This window comes from Phytophthora ramorum (genome assembly GCF_020800215.1).
Source record: "Phytophthora ramorum isolate Pr-102 chromosome Unknown Phyram_PR-102_s0006, whole genome shotgun sequence".
Taxonomy (NCBI): domain Eukaryota; phylum Oomycota; class Peronosporomycetes; order Peronosporales; family Peronosporaceae; genus Phytophthora; species Phytophthora ramorum.
In genome coordinates, this window is record NW_027150652.1 from 314366 (window position 1) to 338339 (window position 23974).

The 23974-nt window shown below is 52.9% G+C and overlaps 6 protein-coding genes across 6 annotated transcripts; 1 reads left to right on the forward strand and 5 right to left on the reverse strand.

The window, feature by feature from the left end:
* Positions 1-1464: 1464 nt before the first annotated feature.
* KRP23_6921 (Tudor domain-containing protein 1) lies at positions 1465-2327 on the forward strand (the record flags this gene model as incomplete). The annotated part of the gene is made up of 2 exons (XM_067892169.1): positions 1465-1936; positions 2017-2327. 2 exons carry the CDS (start codon positions 1465-1467, stop codon positions 2325-2327), a joined length of 783 nt encoding a protein of 260 aa, XP_067744075.1.
* A 746-nt stretch (positions 2328-3073) lies between these two features.
* KRP23_6922 (uncharacterized protein) lies at positions 3074-4729 on the reverse strand (the record flags this gene model as incomplete). The annotated part of the gene is made up of 1 exon (XM_067892170.1): positions 3074-4729. The coding sequence occupies one exon, from the start codon at positions 4727-4729 to the stop codon at positions 3074-3076; it is 1656 nt and encodes a 551-aa protein (XP_067744076.1).
* A 167-nt stretch (positions 4730-4896) lies between these two features.
* Positions 4897-6540, reverse strand: KRP23_6923 (uncharacterized protein; the record flags this gene model as incomplete). Its single annotated transcript, XM_067892171.1, has 1 exon — positions 4897-6540. The coding sequence occupies one exon, from the start codon at positions 6538-6540 to the stop codon at positions 4897-4899; it is 1644 nt and encodes a 547-aa protein (XP_067744077.1).
* Positions 6541-6626: 86 nt separating this feature from the next.
* Positions 6627-7037, reverse strand: KRP23_6924 (uncharacterized protein; the record flags this gene model as incomplete). The annotated part of the gene is made up of 1 exon (XM_067892173.1): positions 6627-7037. One exon carries the CDS (start codon positions 7035-7037, stop codon positions 6627-6629), a length of 411 nt encoding a protein of 136 aa, XP_067744078.1.
* A 1383-nt stretch (positions 7038-8420) lies between these two features.
* Positions 8421-9185, reverse strand: KRP23_6925 (uncharacterized protein; the record flags this gene model as incomplete). Its single annotated transcript, XM_067892174.1, has 1 exon — positions 8421-9185. One exon carries the CDS (start codon positions 9183-9185, stop codon positions 8421-8423), a length of 765 nt encoding a protein of 254 aa, XP_067744079.1.
* A 4231-nt stretch (positions 9186-13416) lies between these two features.
* Positions 13417-13811, reverse strand: KRP23_6926 (uncharacterized protein; the record flags this gene model as incomplete). Its single annotated transcript, XM_067892175.1, has 2 exons — positions 13417-13425; positions 13500-13811. The coding sequence occupies 2 exons, from the start codon at positions 13809-13811 to the stop codon at positions 13417-13419; spliced, it is 321 nt and encodes a 106-aa protein (XP_067744080.1).
* Between the last annotated feature and the right edge of the window lie 10163 nt (positions 13812-23974).

Sequence of the window (23974 nt, forward strand, 5' to 3'; positions counted from 1 at the left end):
AATCATCAAGATCTGCTATTATCGAGTATGGGATCTGGAGTTTTGATGAAACGACAACTACGCGGATATTTTAGACAAGATTATTGGTAGAACAGAGAGCAACTTGGATTAGAGAATCCTGTTTTGATTTGATTTAATTGCGGTTTAGTTGGTTGACTGTGCCCAAGGCCACGCAAGCGCAGCCCGCTTACGGGTGTACCCGCGACAGCAACTCATTGTGATTAGAGAATGCTATGCTTTAGGATAGGACACTTAAGCGGTCTCCGGATCATCCGTAAAAGCAAACAGCTCAATCTCAATCCCTTCTCGATTAGCTTTCAATAGCAACAGTACCTTCATCAACACCGTTACCTGCCAACTCAAGGACCTCACGCCGGACACGCCTGTCAAGACCTTCCTCGGCGCAAACTGTAACATATTAGCACTTGTCGTATCAAGCTTCGATTCAAGCTTCGGCTCAAGTTCAAGAATTCAAGGCTAGGGTACTTGTGGTCACACTGTGATAAGCGAGTATCATGTGACTATTGGTGCGATCCGCATCGTGGCCTTTCGGCGCAAAAATTTCACATCCACTGTTGATGCGCGGGGGAAAACCTTCTGCTGGTGCTTGTGTGAGCCTGTCGGTAGGTGCCAGTCTTCTCATAAATGTTAATCCAATTTCCAATTGTCTTGATCGACTTGTGGTAGATGTGAAGAGCTCTCCACGCGAATACCCTAGACAGAAAAATCCGTAGAGGCAATGGAAGACAGTCTTGGGATGAAAAACTGCCCCAACACTGCCCGTTCTATCTGTGCGCTGCAAACGTTGAGATATTATTAAGTAAATGATTATGAACAAACAAAGTTGCAAGGTATGAATGTACACATACCACGGGTTCTCCCGTCAAATCTGTGCAAAACGCCAAGTATGCTACCAATCACGCATGTGTAACTGACGGTGGCCTTGGTGCTGCAGCCGCCCACGCAGGCGTCGCTGACGGTGGCCTTGGTGTTGCTGCAGGGTACAGAGACGACTCTTATAGCGGTCTTGGCCCCGGAGACGACTTGCTGCTACAGGGGAAGAAAAGCAATTTCGACCAATCAAAGCAAACGCTTATTCGGTGGCGGTTGACTGGAAGGCAAATTTAGACGGAAATCACAATAACATTCTTTCGTAGTGAGCGCCAAGGCGTCTGGCTATCGGTAACACGGAAGTTTAACATTGCTGGGAAACTACTTTCTATTAGGTATCCGAGATGGAATGGTTCCAGAAAGACTGACCCAATATTTCTTCATTCGGTCAGTGCTTGTCTGTGTTTGGCATCAAGTCAAGCGCATATTGTATAGTCTAGTGATAGTTTCCGCACTCGAAATATCAAATAAATTTTGCGTTGAACCGTAAGATTTTACCAGTACCTTACGATTTTTACGGTAATATCAATTAAATTTGTAATATTAATTTGTTTCACGAAAAAGCAAGAAACGATGGTTGGAGAAGACGAGACCAAGCGCCAGAGCTTCTACGTGGTGTACATCCCGTCGAATGAGCGCAAGGAGCTGGAGGAGTGGGCCGTGGACCTGCCTGCCGACAAGGAGGCTCAGCTGGGCTGTCTGACGGAGCGTCTGCGCGCGCACTTCAAGGCCGGGGCCACGACCACGAGCAAACTGCAGCAGGAAGAGACCTTCAAGCAGCAACTGCTGGACCAACTACCCAAGGGAGCCACCATGACGGACGAGATGCTGCAGATGATGCTGCAAATGGACAGTCTCGTGGACTCGATCCCACTCGTGCTCAACACACCCGGCGTCAAGCACGTGGGCGTCAACATGTACGTGGATGACAAGGGCACGGCCAAGGCGCTACCCACCAACGTGCGCGCGTCGGCCATTGCCCAGGCGTGCGGCAAGATGCTGGAGGTCAAGGGCGACGCTTTTATCGGTCGGGTATTCGACAACGGTGAGTGGGGAGGTGTAAGACGAAGTTTGAGGGTGCTTTTCGTGATCTGACGTACTTTTATTGTGGTTGTCGCTGGGTAGACGATGACTTCGTGCGTATGGATTTTCGGTTGGGCGAGGTATCGGGCGACGCGCAGTGGGTGCAGACGGCCAAGCTGCAATCGGCTGCCGCTGCTGCTGGAAATGGAGGTGCGGCTGCGGGAGCGGCGCTGGCACGTGCCAAGGCTCCGGGCAAGATGATGCTGCCCGGATCGATCCAGCGCGTTTGCGGCGCTGACCGGTGCTCGAAGAATGGCACACTGCGTTGCTCGCGATGTAGGGCGCAGTTCTACTGTAGCCCCGAGTGCCAGAAGGCAGACTGGAAGCTGCACAAGATTGGATGCAAGAAATAAGAGATGCAATGCAACTTGTGAGAGTTTAGACGGACGATTCGTTGCGAGGTGGTGTTTTACTTGTTTAAGTTATCCAGGAAAGGGGCTGAGCCGCTAGCCTGACTGATGGGTTTTATCAATACCCACTGGAACCACCGTTCGCCTTTGTTGTCATTTAAAAACGCAAATCTTGTCGTTGGCATAATGCGGCCAAATTTACAATACAGGCCACTTCCTGAAAAACATCGCTGGTTCTTCCCCATACGTCTGCCATTCAGCACAATCGAGCATTTATCACGCCGTGAGATCAAAGCACTCTAAAATCTGCCGTTTCCAGGCATCAGAAACTTGCCTTCAGCAACCAATTCGCGTGAGGTCTGAGAATGGACAAGGAATCGTTGGAATTCGCACGAACGCCACGAATTATTAAAAGTCATGCACACCGAAAAATCTTTGTTCACCAAGAGAGCGGGAAACGGTATCTGGATAGGGTTTTTGGCGATCGCTGGCAGACCGTCGCAAAGCACTTCTCGAAGGCCATATTGTGCCGCGATGTGACCTTCAAGCATTTTTGGCATCTATTTATCCAGCGAAGAAGATACTAGAAGTACTTGTGTATTGAAAACACAACACTAGCCAATCTTTGTTTTAGCTTCGCACTCCAACGTTTGTCACGACATCATTTCATCGCCGACAGCTGGCATGTAGATACAAAATGAGACGCACTATTCACGGTCGCTCCTCCCTGCAGATTCCATACGCTACACTCACAGCGGCAGGATGAGGTCAATCTCTTCCTGAGAGAGACCAAGCTGATCAAGCTTCTTGCGCGCGGTAGCCTTCTCATACAGCACCTGAACCTGCTTAGCTTCGAGCTCACACTTGAGCTTGGCGCGCTCAAACGCATACATTTCTTGGCGTTGCTGCTCTTCGTCTTCAACACGTTTAAGGAGTGCCTTTCGCTCGATCTCTCGGACCAGCTTCCTCTCCGCGTCCATTTCCTCCTCTATTCGTGCGCGCTTGGCTGAAATCAACTCTTCCTCGTGTGCTTTTTGTTCAACAGCGTTGCTTTCCTTCGCAATTTCATGCGCACCATCCGCAGTGGCCTCGACTGAAGTCGACTCCTCATCAGGAGACTTTCGTTTACCAGTGTTGTTCTGCTTCGCCGTCTGTCTTTCCTCATTTGTCGGGCGCTTGGATGTAGTCGATTTCTGGATAGAAACCTTCTGTTTACCAGCGCTGCCCTTCTTCGTAAGTTGCTCTTGGCCATTCGCCGTGCCCTTGGCTGACATCGCTTCCTTCTCGTAGGCCTTTCGTCCCCCGGCAAGGCTCCGTTTCGCAGTTGTCTTTGCACTGCTTGATGTACGCTTCGACTCCTCTTTTTCCTCCTGAACATTTTGCTCATTGGCATTGGTTTGCATCCCGGCGCCACCCGTAGAGCGCGCAGCTCCGTTCGACTCTTCCTGGTCATTTTGATTGTTCGCACTCGAGTTCACAGCTGCTGGCTCCTTGTACGCTGTTCGTGTCGCAGCAGTACCTCGCTGCGCAGTTACCTTCTCAACACGCGTCGTGCCCTTCCCGGATGCCACCTCCCGAGTCTTTCGCTCACTTGCACTATTTTGCGTCGCCGCATCCTCAGCACCATTCCTCGCCACAACAGCCGCAGACTTCGGAGGTCGCCCTTTTCTCTTCTTGGGAGCCGCTGGAGAACTCTCGGCTGCAACTGCGTCCATAGCCACCTTCGCAGCCGACGACAATATGTCCTTAAACTTCTGCTGCTGAGCGCGAGGCTTCCCAGTGATCTCCTTCTCGACGGCAGCTTTCTTTCTCTCTTCACCCGCCCCACTCTGCTTCGCAATGTGTGTCAACATCGTATCCCTGGGAACAGAATCCTCCTCGCCGTCACTTTCCTCCTCGCCGATCTCACTGCTCACCTCATCATCACTCTCCATCGCCTTCTTCTCCTCCTCCTCCACGCTCTCTGCGCTGTCCGCATCCAGCTCAATTGTCTTTGCGTTCTTCTTCGTGAACGGAACGCCTCGGAATGCCGGGTCCAGCATTCTGAACGGCGGACACAAGTGCTCCACGTGGGCCTTCACCTCCTTCGTGGCCTTCGAGCGCATGAAGGCGTCGTGCATGCCTGTCTCCAGCAGCCACTGCTTGGCAGCGATATACTTCTTCTCGATAGCGTCCACCTTGTAGCGCACGAACTGCACGTCCCGGTGCTTGATGTCCACGGCCAGTAACGCGTCCACGATCTCTCGGCACAAGGGACCGCGTATCTCCGTGCGCCAGCGCTTCACGTTGCCGGCGGTCGTGAGCCAGCGCAGAATCACGTCCATGGACGTGGCCGAGCCTGGGTGCGCATTGTCCGCCGTCGCGGACGGGTGGCGCACGCGCTTGCCTCGTATCTTGGGCGGCATCTTAATTAGGGGGGGGGGGGGGGGGGGGGGGGGCGAATTTAACGCTGAAAATACGCGCTTAGTGTTATGTTCAATTATCCCGTGTATTATTCAAGAAAATTGACGGTGAACGAGGATTGCCCAGCTTGTACTTCTTTCAACTTGCTGCAATTGATATTTTGTTACGATTACAGCGGCAGCACGCGATCGACTTCAGCGAGTTCCACGCCGGCGCCCAGCAGCTTCTTGCGCGCGAGCGTCTTCTCCATCGCGAGGTGCACGCGTTTGGCTTCCAGCTCGCATTCGAGCTTGGCACGCTCGAGCTGGAATAGCTGCTGGCGTTGGGCTTGCTCCTGTTTCGCCCGCTGGATGTACGCCTCGCGCTCGAGCTCGTGTGTTACATTGCAAACGCGCTTGACGTGTGGGCCTGGGATCTCCTTCGAGCTGCGCTTGCGAGAACGGAGAGGGACCTCGGCGTCAGAATCACTGTGGTCGGCTCCGTCCATTTCGTCGTCATCGTTGCCGTCGTTTTCTGAATTGTGCTGGTCGTGGTCTGAGCTCTTTGCAGTCTTTGGTGTTGAGCCGGCTTCCGCCTCGTCGTTGGATTCTTCGCTTTCACTGGAACTGCTATCCCAGTCGTTGCTGGAAGTGTTCGCCTTGGCAGCATCAGCTTCATCCACCTCTTCTTCTTCTTCTTCACCATCGTCCTCATCACCTTGCTCCTCATTGTTGTCGCTTGCGTCATCTCTGTCAGCCTTGACTTCGCTGTTCGCCTTATCTTCTTCTGCCTGCTCCTCGTCAGGTTGAGCCAATGGAATGTGCTCTTCTACGTCAACGTCGTCCACTTCGTCCTCTTGACTGTCATGTGTCTCTTCGTCGCTACTGTCTTCCTCGGAGCTGCTTTCTTCAGCTTCGTGCTGCTTTGTTTTCAAAGAATACTTGCTTTTCGTAGCAACAGCGGCTTCTTGCGGTACCGGCTCTTCTTCCTCTGAACTTTCGTCCTCGCTCTCAACGTGAATTTGCGTTTTCGGCTCATCTTCGCTTTCGACATCCGCAAGTGTACCATCTTCTTCCTCCACAACATCATCTTTTCCGTTGATGTTGTTTTTCTGGTCACCGAACTTGCCGTCAGCACTCTTCTTCCAGCTTGCCACCACTGTAGCAACACCAGCAACGGAACCAGCACCCCTTTTCTCCTTGCTCGTTCTACTTTCTCCATTGGCAGCGTTGTTCTGCTTCACTAATCCACTCGCAGCTTGCTCCGCGTTCTCCTCCTCGCTTGCCGTCCTCGGCCTATTCTTCTCCAGACTTTCCTTCCACTTCCCCGCTGCGCTCTTTCTTCCTGCATCTATAGGCGACGACGCCACCCCGTTATTTTGCGCAACAGCAACAGCAGCTGCCGTCACTACGTGCACCTCTCTACCCGTCGAAAACCGCCCGAAAACCGTCAAGAGCTCGCGGTACTGCGGGCACAAGCGCAGCACGTGCTTCACCACGTCCGCGTCCCCCTGCTCAAAGGCCTCCCCCGTCTTCTTCCCGCTCAGGAACGCGCAGGCTTTCAAGAATTGTTTTTCCAGCACGCGCACCTTAATGTCCACGTCCCCCACCTCCCGGTGGGAGATGCCGTGCCCCTCCAACGCCGTCAGCACCTCCTGACACAATCCCTTGCTCGCGCGCGCCTGGCGCCAGCGCAGCGCGTTGCCTGGCGCTGTGAGCCAATGCATGAGCACGTCGAGCGACGAGGGCGAGCTGGGCGTCACGCGATCCGACTCCCACGGCGTGAACTTGCGCTGCCGTCGCTCGCCCGCGCCCTTGCTCTTTCGCTTCGTCATTTATTCTTGAGGGCGTTTCTATTTGACTAAATAATTAATGTATGCCACATCAAACAACTTCAACGTCAGGATGGATGGGGCAGATTTTAGAGGGGAAGGAGGCGGCTGACGTCATCGAGAGAGGAGCCGAGTTCCAGGAGCTCCTTGCGCGCTGTTGCGCGCACGCAGATAGCCTCGTCGTGCTTGGCCTGGATCTCGAGGCGGAAGAGCTCGAGGCGCAGATCGGAATCGGCTTCCAGAAGAGCCGAACGCTCGGCGCGGTCTTCCTCCTCTTGATCGGATGCTCGAGTGTTGCTCGTGTGGTTTTCCCATCGAACGCGTTTCGTGGCTTCGTCTTCGTAGGAGTCACTGGTACCGGCTCGCTTCGAGCCAACCTCATCGTCGTGACGCTCGTCTTGTTGCTGTTTGGGGGTCTGGTAACAGCGATGTAGACTTTGGGTATGATGGCCCTTGGAGAACGTGAAGGTTGCAGCAAGGGCTCGAGCTCTCGGTAGCATGGGCAGATTCGCAGCACCTTGCGCTGTGTCTTGCCGTTCGCATTGAAATGGTCAATGCTCTTGCGATCGAGCCACTTCTCGGCCTCTCCGAATTTTGTTTAAACATGAACCATATCTTCTTCTGGACGCTAGATGGAGTACGCTGTGTGATACCATGGGCGACCAGCAGATTGTGAATTTCGTTGTTCAGCTCATTGCGCCTCCCGTCCTTGAGCAACGTTGGCTCCAGCCACCGTGCGGCGTTCCCAGCAACCGAAAGCCATCGAAGCAACACATCCATCGACGACGATCCTCCATTGACAGCGTCGGAGTGCCAGCCCGTGTTCCCCATCACAAGCTTCGCCAAAGATATTGTGTGCGCTAAGATATATATGCTGGACTGGAGGTACTTCGAGGTATCTTTGCCGGATCGTTCACAACCTGGGTGCTCGTCAACTGCTCTTGTAGAGGAAGAATTTTCACTTCAACTTGACCCTTTGGACCGCACATGTTCACGCGTAGCATGCAGGGCAGTCATAGCAGTGACGATCGGTCGATATCTCGACAAGAGACGTTCGTGTCTAGCAATTCTTTGCGTGTATTTGCCCTTACACAAATCGCTTCATCACGCTGCCATGTAGCTCGAGGTCGAAGAACTCACAACGCTCTGTTGGCTCAGCTTCCAGTACCGGTACACTATCGGCACCATCTGTACCGGTACGCCTGAAGGATTGCCAGCAGCTCTCAATCCGAACACGCTTCGAGCTTGATGCTTGAGTCGACACGAGATCGTTTTTACGTATTCGTCTTACCGCGACCTTGAGAATGCTGCAGATCGACGTGCTGGTCGTAACACGGGATCAATCTTCGGATAAACATGGCACGCCTGCAGCAATGTACGCTCGGCCTCGGTGGTGGCTCTAAAATGGCGAAGTCTCTTGCACTTGAACCAGTTCTTGGCTTTATCGAATTGATCCTCCAGTGCACGAAGCTTTGATTCGGTGTGTGTGATGCCGTGAATCAACAACAAATCGTAAAACGCGCAGGTAGGATCGAACCGAGAGTCGTCCACCCTTTGTACTACTTCTTGTTCTTCGGGGTTTGAGAATCACAACCAGCAGCGACAGTCTCTCATTCACTCCACCAGAGTCCTACCCCCCCCCCATTTCCCGCGGATTTCAGCCTAGTTTCATCATTCCGAGAGACCGTCAGTCATTCCAGCAGCATTTTCATGAATGACGGGCCTCCTTGGGCGCCGTCCAAATCCCATTTGCTGCTCTGCCTTCCACGGCTTTTCAAGATATCTGACTATGCTCTTGTAAAGGAAGATTCGAGTGCGTGGCGCATCGGTTGCTGCTCGCACGGGGCAAAGGATGTATTAGACAACGTGTAGCCGCAACACAACTACAGAGGCATGAGTCGGTTAACGTCGTCGGTAGAGACACCCATGTCAAGCAACTCTTTCCTGGCTTTGGCTCGCACCAAAATGGCCTGATCTCGCTTCACTTGCAGTTCCAGCTTGAAAAACTCGCGGCGCTCATCTGGTTCAGCTTTTAGTAAAGCTACACACTTGGCTCCCCCTTGTAGTTGGTGTTCTACTCTGGCACGTTTGGGTTCTTCATCGTGAAGTTCGAGACAGCCTCCTCGTTTGAAACCAACTTTTGCCAGCTCGTCTTCCTCCTCATCACTACTGCGAAACCCAACTCCTGCATTTGATCCGACGTCCTCGTCCTCGCGGCAGTCGGTCTGAAACACTAGTGCTGCTGTAGGGGCTCCTTCTGAAACTGAAATTGCTGCCGACCGCATGGGTCTCAGCAGAGGTTCGATCTCCGGATAGTACGGACACATGTGCAGAACCTCTCGCTCCGTCATCTTGCTCGCGTTATAGTGTCGCAATCCCCTGCTCCTGAGCCAACGCTCTGCGTTCTGCAGCTGGTTCTCCAGCGTCCAGAGTCTGGCGTTGATGCTGCCGATGGTTCGGTAATTAATGCCGTGTCCCAGCAGTCGGTCGGAGATCTCGTAGGTCATCTCCAGACGCGATCCGTCGCCTTTGCCCGCCGACTTGAGCCACCGTGCTGCATTCCCGGGAGCCTCCAGCCACTGCAGCAGTACGTCCATGGACGACGGGCCGTCACTCACGCCGTCGTCGTCCCAGCTCGGCTTCCCCATGGCGCGACTCAACAGCCACTCACAAAGTCCAGGATTGGCAGGCCATGCGTGTCATTGCTCTTGTAGAGGGAGATATCACTTCAACGTGGAAACGTGCTGGATCTGTTGTCTTCTGTTGGCCGCAACTGGAAGCGGGTGTCATCTGCAACAAGGCTCTGAACCGGAAGAAGATCGTGTATGTGGGCATTGACCGAGGTGAGGTCGACCGACTTCTGCCCCAGTAGGTGGACGTTCGAAGTAGGCAATTTATTTTACGATTGTAGTTTTGCACAGATCAAGTTGAATTGGATGCAAACCATTAACCACGCAGGGGGTTGCTGCTATTTACCTGTGCTTGGCATGGAAATATTAACTTAACGCATTCTGCGCAGAATGCGGATATACCCGCTTCTTAGGGGTCGGCTGCGCTATTGTGAGCTGATACAGGCCACTGCAAATGGTGACGTTGTCCTCGCTCAGTAACACGCTCGAGAATTTGGGGTCGATGTCAACGCTAGAGACGAACATTTGCAAAGAGACGAAGGTGACGTTCCGACATGAAGTCGGTATCTGGCTCGGACTAAACCATCCCCACGTCGTTCAGCTTTCGGCGCCTGCAATGCTGGCCGTCATTCTTCGTGTGTGAATTCGCCACGAATGGGACATCGGTCAATTATTTGAGAGAGCACCCAAGGAATTATTGGGAGCGGAAAGAAAGCGAAAGTGACGACGGATGTTGGACTGAGTTCATTTGAGACCCCGCCTCCAATGTCATGCCTCGCATTGGGTGGCTCCAGAATGTTTCCTTGGCTGAGATGACCATGCGTTACGCCGTCGTGCACAGGAGGCAAATTCTCTGCAGGTTCTGCGACAGCATCGATGTCAAAATTCATAGTACTTGCAATGCCGCCCTCACTACACACCACATGTATCTGTGATCACTCCTTGCGCTCATTATTTGTAAACTCTAGTTGTAAGTTAGCAGAGCCCCAGTAGTCGGACATCCAAAAGAGACCAAAATGCTTCCTTACATGTTCATACTAAAGGAACTTACCAGAGCTATTACAGCCGCACTGCTAGCCACTACGCACGTATCGTACGATAGGTTGTCAGTTATCAAGGCATCACAAACAGTAGACTCGTTGCACAGTGCAGCGTACAATTTAGCACGCAGCTCGCCCTTCGACTCAAAAATCGGCAGCTCATGTGGTACTTCAGAAAAACTTTACATCGACCGCATTGGTCACCATGAACTTGCATAGCTGACCGATATAGCTTGTGGGACATTAAAAGCTTAGCAGCGCGTGGAAATTACAACAGAAAATGTCCTTCTCGACGTCCCAGGCACTTCGGCGCTGTTAATAGTCGACAATCCTCTTTGCTTGATCTGCTGAGGCAGGATTTCCCCTTCAGCTTGGCTGTAAATCGTTGGACGACACTGACAAATCAGAACGAACCCAACACACTATCAACAGCTCGCGTCACTTACGAATCATAAGTTACGATTGCTCTTCAATTACAGGGGCAAAAGTCGGTCGACATCTTCACGAACAACGCCCATGTCCAGCAACTCCTTGCGTACCTTTGCCCTCACACAAATCGCTTCATCCCGCTTTATCTGTAGCTCGAGTTCGAAGAACTCCCGACGCTCTTGTGGGTCAGCTTCCAGTACCGATACACCTCCTGTGTCTTTTGCATTTACACGCTGGGAGGATCGCCAATGGTGATCAATATGGATACGCCTCGGACGAGACAATCGAGCAGCCACGGGATCGTGTGCGACCTGCCTAAACCTGGTATCCACCCCCACGCTTTGGCTGGTCTGAGACCTTGTTGCAACTGTAGATGGCTGCACGTGCTGTAGCAATAGTTTGATGTCTGAGTAAACAGGACACATTTGCAGCACCGTCCGTTCTGCCTCACGGGTGTCTTCGTAGTGGCGAAGTCCCTTGCTCTTGAGCCAGTTCTCAGCTTTGTCAAATTGCTGCTCCAGCGAATAAAGTTTTCTATCCACGCCACCATGGGAGCGATGCGTGATGCCGTGAGTCAGTAACAGGTCGTAAATCTCGCCAACCAGCACCAGTCTTGACCCATCCGCTTTTCGTGCTGCATTCTGCCAGCGTGCGGCGTTCCCTGGAGTCACTATCCATTTCAGTAGCACACTCAGTGAAGATGGTCCCCCATCCACCCCATCCGAGTCCCATTTTGCATTCATGAAATGGAAGTTTCGTTGGGGCTTGCTCCATGATCGACGAGGATTATCGAAATGTTCTGAACTAGCATCAATCTCATCATCACTGTCTTCACACTCAGAATCGTCCGATGTGTCATTGGTCTCCACATGGGTTTGAAGCGTTGTGTCTCTTGAAAACCGTGAAAACCCAAGCGAAAGCGCGATTTCAGGATAATAGGGACAAATCTTCATCACCGCACGCTTAGTCGTCTCATTAACGTCATAATGGTCAAATCCTCTGCTCTTGAGCCACTCCTCGGCTTCATCAAACTGTTTGCTCAGCTCCCAAAGCTTACACCTGATCGCCTGACGGGAGCGATGGTCGACGCCGCGTCTGAGGAACAAGTCGTGAATTCTGTTGACTATCGCGGCCCGCAATCCACCTCTTCGCGCTGGTGACCTTTGCAAGCGCTTAGCGTTCCCAGCAGCCATTAACCACTCCAGCAGCACGTCCATCGAGGACGGGCCACCCAACGCTCCATCAGAATCCCAATCCATACCCCGCGGCATCACGCGACCTTTCAACAAATATCGTTTGAAATGAGAGATCGAGCCAGTGTTGGCAGGCAGGCTGAAATTTGGTTTTAACCCTTTCGCGGTGCGAGGGCGCATTTTTCGCCCTTTTACACTGTTTGCAAAACACGGTGAGAAATAGCCTCGATAAAGGACCCTTTTATCATTCTGCCGCTCTCAGCCTATCGTGTTTTATTACTACCAATCAGAACACTGTATGCAAAAGGGTTGGGGGTAATTTTGGAGTGCCTGCTGTTCCATGCTGTATTTTATTGCCAAAACGGCCCTATCGACGCGGTCCTGTCCCGCGCCATAAACGCGAATGGCCCGACGCCAGTCATCTCACCCATACAAAAGATAAGACCAATGCAATACTTTCTCTTTTCCTATATTCTACTCAATACGAATGCGTACAAGCTTCACAGACGCTGAAGACAAGTTGTTGGTGCAGATCGCCTTCCAGTTCAAGAGGGAGGGTTTGCGCATCACCTGGGCATATGTGGCCCGGCAGATGAAGACTCAGCGCGCGCCAGCTTCGACTCCGGTTGGCCAGCCTCAAGAGAACTTAAGGGAAGTCGCTTAGCGACTTCCCGCCTTGTTTTTTTAGAGGGGCAACTACGACGCGCCTTTATAACGGTCCGGGACGCGCAACCACCGCCGCTCCGCGTTTCGGCAGGCAGCGATAGCAGTCGTAGTTGGTGTGGTGGACTCGTGGGGCCTACAACTCGGCGGATTGACTGTCTTGCTGGAGTCCCAGGTAAACGCGTGGTAGTGCTTGGCTGTTTAAATAAGCTTATGTTGCTGATGGTGATGTATTGTGCTAGGTGCAACAGACTTAGTCGTACCGGGAGGTGATGATGGAGTGAGCGGTAAAGGTGCTGCTGTACCCTGCCATATCTCACCTATACTACGCGACGAACAAGCTGCCCAAGCAGTCAATTCCATATTCGGCAACATCAGTGCGTCCGAAGTTCGCCAACAAGCTGGCCGCATCTATGTCAACGCGGGCGAAGTGCTCCCAACAGGCGTCTCTCACGTACTTGCAGCTATTGGGTCCCTCGACGAAGCAGACGTCTTTCTCGATGTTGGAGCTGGAGTGGGCAACATCATTGCCCAAGTCGCTCTTACGACGGACGTCAGGCTTTGTGTTGGCGTCGATGTTCGTAGTGACCTCGTCTCGCTTGGGCAGCGTTGTATGCAACAGTATCTCAAGCGCCAGCCACGACTTGGTAAAGTGTTGATCAAGGCGGTAGATGTCAGGGATGCTTCCATGTCGAGGCAGCCGCCTATATGTCAAGCAACCATTGTCGTTGCGAATATTTCTCTATAAGAAGAGGATGCAAAGCTGGTAGTATCACGCGAGATCAGCGCTATGCCGGTGGCACGCGTTATTATAGCAACATCAACATTCTGTCCGCGACACCGCCCCTCATGTTCGGAGCCATTTTGCAAGCGCTGGACATTAGCCAAGCAGATAGAAGTGCATTGCAGCTGGAAGTCGTCGGTTCATCCAGTCTACATATATCGTAAAACAAAGACAGTCTAGATCGTTCAGCTTTTGTTGCGCTCTTGAACAGAAGCAGCCTGACCGCTAAGCCCGAGAACTGACTCGCCACCTTGCCCTTGGCCACAACTCGCCTGGCCGCCAAGTCCGTGAGTCGCTTGGCCCCCAAGTCCGCGAGATGTCGCGCCACCAAGTACGAGTGAAGCTTGGCCACCGAGCCCACGAGCTGCCTCGCCACCAAGTCCATGAGCAGCTTGGCCGCCAAGTCCGCGAACTGCCTCGTCACCAAATCCGAGATCGGCTTGGCCGCTAAGTCTGCAAGCGTTGCCACCAGGTCTATAAGCAGGCCCATCACCCAGCCCGCTAACGCTGTAAGGTCCGAGAGCGTTACCACCATGTGTAATGGGTCTGCTTAGACCCACTACTTAAGCTTACACGTGTGCGCACGTGTATGAGGAAGCGTAGGTGTATTTAACTTAAGTTCAGTATACTTGTATCCGCAGTATACTTAAACCTAGACAAAGGAACCGAACGATAGCTTTGGTGCCAAATGAGAACTGTATTGATTGTAAATGGGGTTTCCTCTTAAAACTGATATTTCTAATGAGAGGTTCTGCCATTGGATGGCTGGCAGAACCCTTATTTATTGAATGACTCTCATTGGTAGAAAGATGTTACTTTCTACCAGTCATATGATTTTGTTATGAATGTGGACCACCCTGTGGAGTGGTCAACCTGAATGTATCCATTAGTGCATGTTGCACCAAGGTAGGAGGTGAACCGACTGTGTAGCCCCGCTACAGCGGCAGTGGAACACCGCTCGCTGTCGCTGGAGCCTTAACGACTCCGCGGGGTGGAGATGACTCCACTCCGTCCGCTGATGTTGCGGCCTCGCGCACTGGCTCAGTGCGCGAGCCGTGGATGCCGTCTCAGTTTGAGATCAGCAGCCGATTCGGTGCGACCGTGCCACCGAATCCGTACGCGCTGTACTCGTGCAACGCCATCGTTGACGATGACGTCACGAAGCGATTACACTTTGATCCGATGACGGACCAAAGGCGCGACTACTACATCGGGCTCTTCCATGAGCTCCGATGGTTTGCGAGCAAGAAGACTTTTCGCAGAAGCAAAGTGCCCAGGTGGCAGGCACTTTGAGTTGGAGTGCCTTTGTTGAAAACTTCACCAAACCCCCCGCTGGCTATCGCGACCGGATTAGCCAGGCGCGGGAGCGCTACGAGAAGTTCTCGAAGCGTGGTAAACTTGAACGACTGCACCGTGGTGCAGTCGGTATCGGACTTCCTTGCGCAGTACTGCTTGTGAGTACTGCTACCCCGGAGTAGTACGCATCACCGAGCGGGACATTAACGGGTACACGCCCATGTGTGTACCTGATGACCTCAAGACCCTGCGCGCTAGTTTTCAGGCGCAGGCGTCTTCTAGTGCTCCGGATATTCGCAGCACTTATTCCAGTGTTGTAGGCGACTACAGCGCTCGCCCAAGTTTTACGCCCTTCGGCGGAGGTGGCGGTGGCGACCTTCGTACGCCGTCGCCATTTCCGGAATGTCCTCCATCAGGGCATTCCGTGATTCCCACGTATCGTGTTGGGGAGGAAATCCTCTCCAACGAATTCGAAAATGAGCCGGACCTCGGGTCTGGTTCCGATGACCAACAATTCGCTGGACGATCCAGCGAGTTGCCCCGCGTGCGTCTCGCAACGGGGGTGGAGTGGGGGTGGGGGGGCGGCGGGAAGACGCCCCGGGTTTGGTAAACCAAACCTTGAGTCTCGCTTGGAGGCTGTTGAGCGTCTCCAAGCGTCACAGTTCGCTGCTCTGCGTCAGGAGATGAGCTTGTTAAAGGCTCAGCTCGCGGAGGTTGCGCAGACGACCTCGAACGTAAAGGTCGAGGTCGGGACGAGGCTCTCTGGCGCCTTGAAGCGCGTCGCCGCGCTCGAGAGCGCTTTGGCGAGTCACCAGACGTAGGTGACTCGTGCTGCACGTACGGCTTCAGTCGCCCAACGTAAAACGTTGGGTGCAGGCGCATGCTGGACGGTATGTCCAGTATGCACGCGTTGCCATGCTTCGCCAACACGGTGAATGGCCCAATGAAGCGCGGAGCGAGCTTGCTTGCTCCGAAATCGGAAACTGCATGTTTAGCTAGGTTCTGCGTAGCTAACAGAACTAATGAACCAACTTTGAATTCATTTGTGTTTCCTCTGCCGATGTTATCGGCACTCAGCTTCTGTCGATCGACAGAAGCTGCTATTGCATCTTGGACAAACCGAATTACGGCTTGTCGGCGCTGGACAAAGTCCATTGCATCCGAGCTGAACCCCTGGTTCAGTTCGTGCTCCTTGTTCGCAGCAGGCCCGGCATGCGCGTGATATTCGTTGCCCATTAAAGTGTCTACGCCCGTCGTAGACACTGTGTTGTCGTCGCCATGACTGCGCGCAGTACGTGCGCGAGTCGTCACAGCTGATACATTGCTCGTATCAGCGTGCTTATCCGGTTGGTTTGAATTAACCGGATATCCTCCCCCACTTAAGGAAGGAGCTACCGCACCGAGTACGCTCGGTACGCGTGGGTGCCTCATCGCATTCACGTAGAACGGTATGTGTCCTGTCGAGACATGCACCGAGTTGTTGATGGCGAACTCCGCCATCGGCAAGCAGTCGCTCCATTGATGGAACGAGTGCGCGTAGCTCTTCATGGTGTCAACCAGCACGCGGTTGACACGCTCTGTTTGTCCGTCGGTCTGCGGGTGATCCGCAGTCGACATGGACAACTGCGTCCCAAGAAGTGTAAACACTTCTTGCCAGAATCGCGCTGTAAAGCGCGGATCCCGATCCGACACGATGTCGAGTGGCATACCATGGTGTCTAAACACCATGTCGACAAACAGACATGCCGTCTGTTTGGCTGTCACCTCGGCTGGTACTGCAGCAAGATGCACCATCTTGCTGAAGCGGTCAACAAAGACCACAATACCAGTCCTCCGCTTGTTGTCTTGCGGAAGACCAAAAACAAAGTCCATTGAAATGGACTGCCAGCACTCCGACGGAGTCGGTAGTGATTGAAGCGGAGCCTGCGAGTTGGGCGCAGGCTTCACGCGCTGGCATACCTCGCAAGCACGACCGTACTTGCGTACCCATTTGTACTGGTGACTCCAGTAGAAGTCACGCGTGAGAAGCAAGTATATCTTCTCACGGCCAGGATGTCCCGATGTCGGGGCATCGTGGTACTCGTACGTGATCTTGAGCTTCAGCTCATGATCATCCGGCACGACAATGCGATCTGCGTTGTCGTCGACTGCGCTGTAAAGCAGCAGACCATTGTGTACACGATAACAGTGTACACGGGCACGAAGGTGTTTGGCCAGCTTCTGACGAGACTTGTCAGAAGGTGTGGAGAAGTACTCCAACAACTGCTTCGCATCCGCATCATGTGCGTATGCGGCCTTCACGTCATCCAACAAGGATGACGAGGGTGTAGTCGTCCTGACGACGCCAACCGTGTTGGCGTCGGCCTCTTGCACCGCATAATCTGGTCGACGCGAAAGCGCGTCGGCCACGACATTCAACCTTCCAGGTTTGTACTCAACCTGGAAGTTGTATTCAGCAAAGAATGACAGCCACCGTGCCATTCTTTGTGATATGCGCGGCGACTTGATCGCCGTACGCAACGATGCGTGGTCGGTGTAGACCACGAATGGTCTACTCCCAAGTAGATACACTCGAAACTTTGCGAGTGCATACTTCATGGCAAGGAGTTCCTTGTCATGCACCGGGTAATTGCGCTCAGCTGGCTTCAGCTGACGCGATTGATAGTAAACCACACGATCACGACCTTCGTGATCGAGTTGCATCAGTGCGCATCCGATCGCGAAATCGGATGCATCGCACACAACGTGGAATGGGCGATCTTGGTCGGCCACCGCCAAGATCGGCGCCTCAGTCAAGCCCTGCTTGACTGCTTCAAAGGCCTGCTGACAATCAGCAGTTCATTCCCATGCAGCTTCTTTCTTCAAGAGCTGCGACAGCGGGCGAATCTTGCCCGCGTAGTTGCTCACGTACTTGCACAAGTACGTGGCGAGTCCAAGGAACTGCCGCGGTTCCTTTACGTTTGAAGGCGTAGGCCATTCATTGATCACTCTGACCTTTCCTGGGTCAGGGCGTACGCCGTTCTTCCCCACGAGACACCTAAGTACGGGTATCTCGGTCGCCGCGATGATACACTTCTTCAGGTTTGCATAGAGCTTGTGCTTTTGCATGAGCTCAAGCAACTTGCGGAGATGATCTGTATGCATCTCCACATCCGACCTCCCATTCACAGCCGGCTGTGAATGAACACATCATCAAAATAGCTCGGTGCGAAGTCGCGCACCGAGCGCAACAAGTGCGTGACGCACCTGTTGAACGTCGCTGGGGCGTTCTTTAGACCCTGCGGCGTCACGAGCCACTCCCAGAGCATGCCGCTCGGAGTGCTTACCGCTGTGAGAGGGATATCACTCTCACGAATGAGGATCTGATAGAACCCGTCTCTCAGATCAAGAGTACTAAAGATAGTACTCGAGGTCATCGAATCGATGATCACATCTTTTCGAGGTACCGTCGCATCGTTCAGCTTGTTCTACGCATGAACGATGCGCCACCCGCCCTGTGGCTTCTTGACACAGAACGTAGGCGCGCTGTGCGGGGACTTCGATTCCCGCACTTGTCCTGCCTTGCGACGACTTTCAAAGAAGTCGTCGATTGCCTTGACTTGCTCACGCGACAGTGGCCACTGTTGCGTGACGCAATACTTCGTTCCCGGCACGAGATCAATCTCGTGCTGAACACCCTTGTCCTGCGGTAACTCCGCAGGAATGTCGTCCGGGAGTACATCCTTGTACTCCCGCAAGACCTTGTAAAAGGGGCTCACCTTGAGCGAGTCCCAGCCTTGCTCGTCGAAGCGTTCCTTCTTCGACTTCACACTGAGAGCGTCCGCGCCTTCAGTGATGAGCTGATTCAGCACTTCTGCTTCACCCGTCATCCTCTCGACGTCCGAGAGGATGCAGATCTGCTCGATGCGTCCATCGTGGAGTTCGCGATCGAAACGCTTCCAGCTTGTGACTGGGAGCGACATCAACTCCGACGCTAACGTCGGAGGATTCTCCAGTCTCATCTTCTTGTATTGGAGACCAATACTCGTACGCGTCAAGACACTCAATGTCTCGACGGTTGTCTCCAACTCCTGTGTCTGCCAGGCAGACACTGCTTGTAGCGTCTCGGTCCCTGACCGAGACTTGCGCAGGTTTGATCGCTTACGCCGTTCACTTCTCGTGCGGAGCCCGGCTCCGCGAGTTTCTTCTTGTCCAGGCCCGGCCGTGGACAGTTGTTCCTTGTATTCGCCGGCGGGTTTTACCCGCGGGCGCACGCGTTTAAGCCCGGCTTGATCGCGTACCGCTTCGTCGTGCAGCCCGGCTGCACGCGAGCTCGCAAGCATTTCCGGTGCGGGATGTTTGCAACCGTCCGCACTGCTTGCAGCGTCGGCTCTGGGAGCCGACGCGTCTTCTTTACCTCGACGCCTAACGGCGGAGTGTCTTTCGACAAATTGTGTGTCGACATTATCTGTCGACACGACCGCGTCGCCCCGGACGCTTCGAGACCCTCTCGAATCCGATTGAATCAGGCCCTGCTGATTCGTTTCACATCTTCTTCCAACGACTCTCGCAGGCGTTGGCGTTCGCTTCGGGTGACCGGAGACAGCCGCATTTCGCGCTGTCTCTGATGGAGGGCCGCATGCACCACGTGGTGCGTGTGCTGCGCCGACAGGGCCATCGCTCTCTGTCGCGCTGCTGCTGCTGCTGCTCCCGAAGCGCACGATCGTGCGCTTCGTCCAGTCGATCACCGGATCATGCCGTGCAAGCCATGGCATGCCCAACACCATATCGAACTTATCGTCCAGTTCCAGGACGGTAAGCTCGTCGACGAACTCCTTCTCTTGATAAGAGAAGCGTACGCGTACGATACGCTTCTCGGTTCTAACAACGACACCCGTTGCTAGTCTCACTTCCAATAGACTTCGAGGTATTTTCACCTCCTCGAAGTCAAGCCTTGGAAGGCTCTGCAGTCGAACAAAGTTGTTCGACGCACCACAGTCCACTAGAGCACGAAGAGACTTCTCTCTCTTCGAGCTTACCTTCAGGATGACAAGGTTCGGCTTGTCATCTTGTTTCTTGCAGTGAGATTGACTCTCACTGGGGGCAGCGATCTTCATTGCAGCGTGTCCGATGTCGACACGCTCGATCGCATCACCAGCAGGGCGCCCCGCGCCTGCTGGTCCCTTTAGTTTTTTGATTGCCCGTGACGATACCCAGTATCGCCACGACGGCTCCTCGTCGCGTGCACAGGTGCTGTGCACTCGCGAGCGTAGTGACCGATGTTTCCGCAGCGGAAACAACGCACATTCGTTGATCCACGACGCTGCTGGGAACCAGCAGCCGTCGCACTCGAGAGGTCCATTGGTTCGGGACGTCCCGACGGCCTTACCACCGGTCGTGGCATCGGCCGCGGGGCGTTCACATGCAGTTTAGCCTGCCGCAGGCTAAACTTTTCTTGCATTGCGAGCGCAATTGCAGCCTCGAGAGTATTTGGATACTCTCGGAAGAGATAGGTCTTCACAGGCCCATCTCTAAGGCCCTTCATGAACGTGACGACCTTTGTCGCCTCGTCGATCGGATTGGTTACGATGTTCGAGACCAAGTACCGTGCTCTTTGGGCGTAAGCATGCACGTCATGCTTGCCCTGTTGCAGATCGAGGAACTCCGCCCTCGATCGGAACTCGTTTTGCGGGGGCTCAAACGCTAGTTTGAGCTCCTCCTTGAACTCTTCGTACGTGCTAAAGCACGTAGGATTTGTGAGTCGGCGTCCGTACGCCCAACTCCTCGCTCGTCCGCCAAGACATGACATGGCGAACGCAACCTTCGACAACGGGTCGACGATACGTCGAGCCGTAATGGCAGTGTCGACCTCGACAAGCCAACGGAGGAGAGGCTCCCCCTCTCTTCCAACGTAGCTGCTTACGTGGAGTTTCAATGACTCCACGCGCGGTGTGGCCGATGGCGACACCGAAGTTCGAGCAGCGGTTTCACGCTGTTCCTTCACGATGAAACCCAGAGCAACACCGTGTTGCTCCGTCGGCGATAGCGTTCGCAACATCGTTGCTACCGCCGCTTCCCCAATGACTGTTGACAGTCGTTGGAGGGCCTCCCACTCTGGTTCCGACAGGTGGGGGCAGTCTGCACGCGCAACATGCGTTGCAGACGTGTTTGGGCTACCCACGGACATGTTACTGTCCGAGGGCAGGTTCTCAGCCCCGCGTTCGTATTCCATACGAACGTGTTAGTCGGTCGTTGGACGGACTACAAAGTGCTACCAGGTGTAATGGGTCTGCTTAGACCCACTACTAAGCTTACACGTGTGCGCACGTGTATTAGGAGCGTAGGTGTATTTAACTTAAGTTCAGTATACTTGTATCCGCAAGTATACTTAAACCTAGACAAAGGAACCGAACGATAGCTTTGGTGCCAAATGAGAACTGTATTGATTGTAAATGGGGTTTCCTCTTAAAACTGATATTTCTAATGAGAGGTTCTGCCATTGGATGGCTGGCAGAACCCTTATTTATTGAATGACTCTCATTGGTAGAAAGATGTTACTTTCTACCAGTCATATGATTTTGTTATGAATGTGGACCACCCTGTGGAGTGGTCAACCTGAATGTATCCATTAGTGCATGTTGCACCAAGGTAGGAGGTGAACCGACTGTGTAGCCCCGCTACAAGCACTGGCAACCTCTGGTACCACGCCATCACCGATGACGACTCATGCAAGCAACACAGCAACACAGCGGTAGCGGTAACTAAGTCAATGTAAATCCAGAGTGGAACGGCCACCTTCAGCGCTCGCGTTGCTCGTGGCTTGTCCAGCACTGAGCCCTTCCTAACCTGTGACGGCTGGCTGGCTGGTCGGGGAGGGCGTGCATGTCCTCTATGTACCTGAGGACAGCAAGCTCGCTAAGTAGGTAGTCTTTTCCCTCTTCGCCTTCGTTCTTCAGCGAGGCCGAATATATTTTGAAGTGGAGTGCTTCCACTTATACAGTCAAGCGCAGAGAGAACAACGTCGATGCCAGTCGACGATCTTGGCGGCAAAAGCCACCTTTCAGGGACGGAGTGTATTCTCAACTGGGGCTTCTCGCCCGTTAGTTCCATATCTCAAGTATTGTCATACGTCTCCAGCAATTTCTCACAATTACAGCAAGTCCTATAGTGGGATCAGTATAAATCCTCAACAGCCCCACCTACTGATTTCCAGTATTACGCTCGGACTGCACAAACGTATCTTTTGATATTAGCCCCATGGCTGATCGATGCTTTTCAAAGGTCGTACGTGGCAACGGTTTTGTGAATGCATCTGCAACATTTTCAGAACCAGGAACTCGCCGTACATTAATTTCTTTCAGCTCCACACGTTCTCGCACGAATTGATGACGAACATCAATGTGTTTTGTTCGGTTGTGGATGACTGGGTTCTTGCCAGCTTCATAGCACTCTCATTATCCACGTACACTTCAGAGGGTTCATTCTGCATCAGCTTAAGCTCTTTCAACATTTGACGAAGGTGAATTACCTCCTGTACCAGTAAGATTTACGCCATATACTCGGCTTCTGTAGTGTGTAGTGCGACCGTCTTCTCTGTCTGGCTGCTCCAAGAAATTGTACTCCCACAAAACTTAGTCAGATAACCTGCGACAGACTTCCGATCATCAACACGGTTTGCAAAATCTGCATCCGCATACGCTTGCAGATGTTTGTCCAAATCTTGGTTCGTCCACTTTAGCCCCCCAAGACGTAATCTATAGTCTAAAATCTCCTGCAGATAACGAAGACCTCGCTTGGCTGCTCGCCAATGCATCAGGCCTGGATTCTCCAAGAATTGGCTGCATTCGCGTACAAGATAAGCTAGATCAGGACGTGTACCAAGCATCAAGTACATTAAACTTCCAATGACCGATCGATACGGCTTGCTAGACATGAGTTGTCGCTCATCATTTGCTGTAGGGCACATGGATTTGGTTAATTTCAGGTCTGCGGCACTGGGACTCTTGCAGCCATTGCAACTGTCCATATTGAATCGCTTCAGTACGGACGCAGCATACTTCATTTGCCCAATAAATATCGTTTTCTCTTTACAGTTTCGTTTGATCTCCCAGCCCAAAATGTAATGCAGCTCACCGAGATCCTTCATCTCAAATCGATCACGGAGCATTTGTTTCATCTGATCGATGGGCGCCATGGTAGGAGCAAACAAAATCAAATCGTCCACGTAGAGTGGAATGAACACCAACTGTCCATCAATAACTTGGACTGCAACACATGCTTCCGACTGTAGCATTGTGAAATCTTGCTCCTCCAAGAACGTTTTCAGCAACTGAAACCATACCCTATGTGCTTGCTTCAAGCCATAAAGGCTTTTAAGCAAATGACAAATCCATTCCTCCTTGCCTTTGACTGTGTAGCCCTCAGGCTGATTCATGTAGACCTCAATGTCTATCTTGCCATTCAAAAAGGCTGTGGTTACATCCATCTGATGCACTTCATAATCCCACACTGCTGCAAGAGTCAAAAGAAGACGTAGTGTTTCCAACCGTACAACAGGCGCACCGAATCCACGACCACCGAATCCACGACCACCACGCACTTGACCTCGGCCACGTCCACGTCCGCTGCTACAACCACCGCCACGTCCTCGACCACGACCTCCGCCAGCAAAGAAGGTTTTCTCCTCATCGTCACCTTTACCTCCTTCCGACTTTCGGCCTTGTCGATGATCATAAGCCATCTCCAACGCAAGTTCAAGCTGTTCATAATTTGGTGGATCATCAAATGTTTGCACCACGTGATCGTACTCGCGGGGAAGAGATCCAATTAGTAGGGGAGGCTTTGAATACTCATCAAGGGGTTGTCTAACTTCTGCAATTGTCTCCATGATCCGACGGATTTCAATTAGATGATCTGGTACGTCGCCGTTCGGGCTGAGACGGAGACGACTCAACTTGGCTCTCTCTTCAGCATACTTGAAGAATGTATTGCCCAAAAATCGCTTCTTCAAGCGCTCCATGACACGACACGGGGGTGGGCTCATACTTCACAGGCTTCATTATCTGGTTAGTCATCGCGTCATAAATAATCTCCTTCGTCCGCGAAGTTTCACTTGCCCAGGTTGCATGAGCGTCCTCGCTCTTGCTCTCCTCGGGCTCTGGTACGTCCTCTTTGCAGTACTCCCATAACTTTTTGCGCTGCAACTTCAACTTCAACCGCTCGTGCCAAACCTCGTAATCCTTGCCGTCGAAAGACGGAATGGTCTTCTTCTCGTCTCTCGACTCCTTCCCCTCTTTCTTTTGCTCCGCCATAATGACTCAATTGCTGGGCGTTCCTTGCGTGAGCTTTGGGCTCATAACCTGAAGTGGAGTGCTTCCACTTATACAGTCAAGCGCAGAGAGAACAACGTCGATGTCAGTCGAC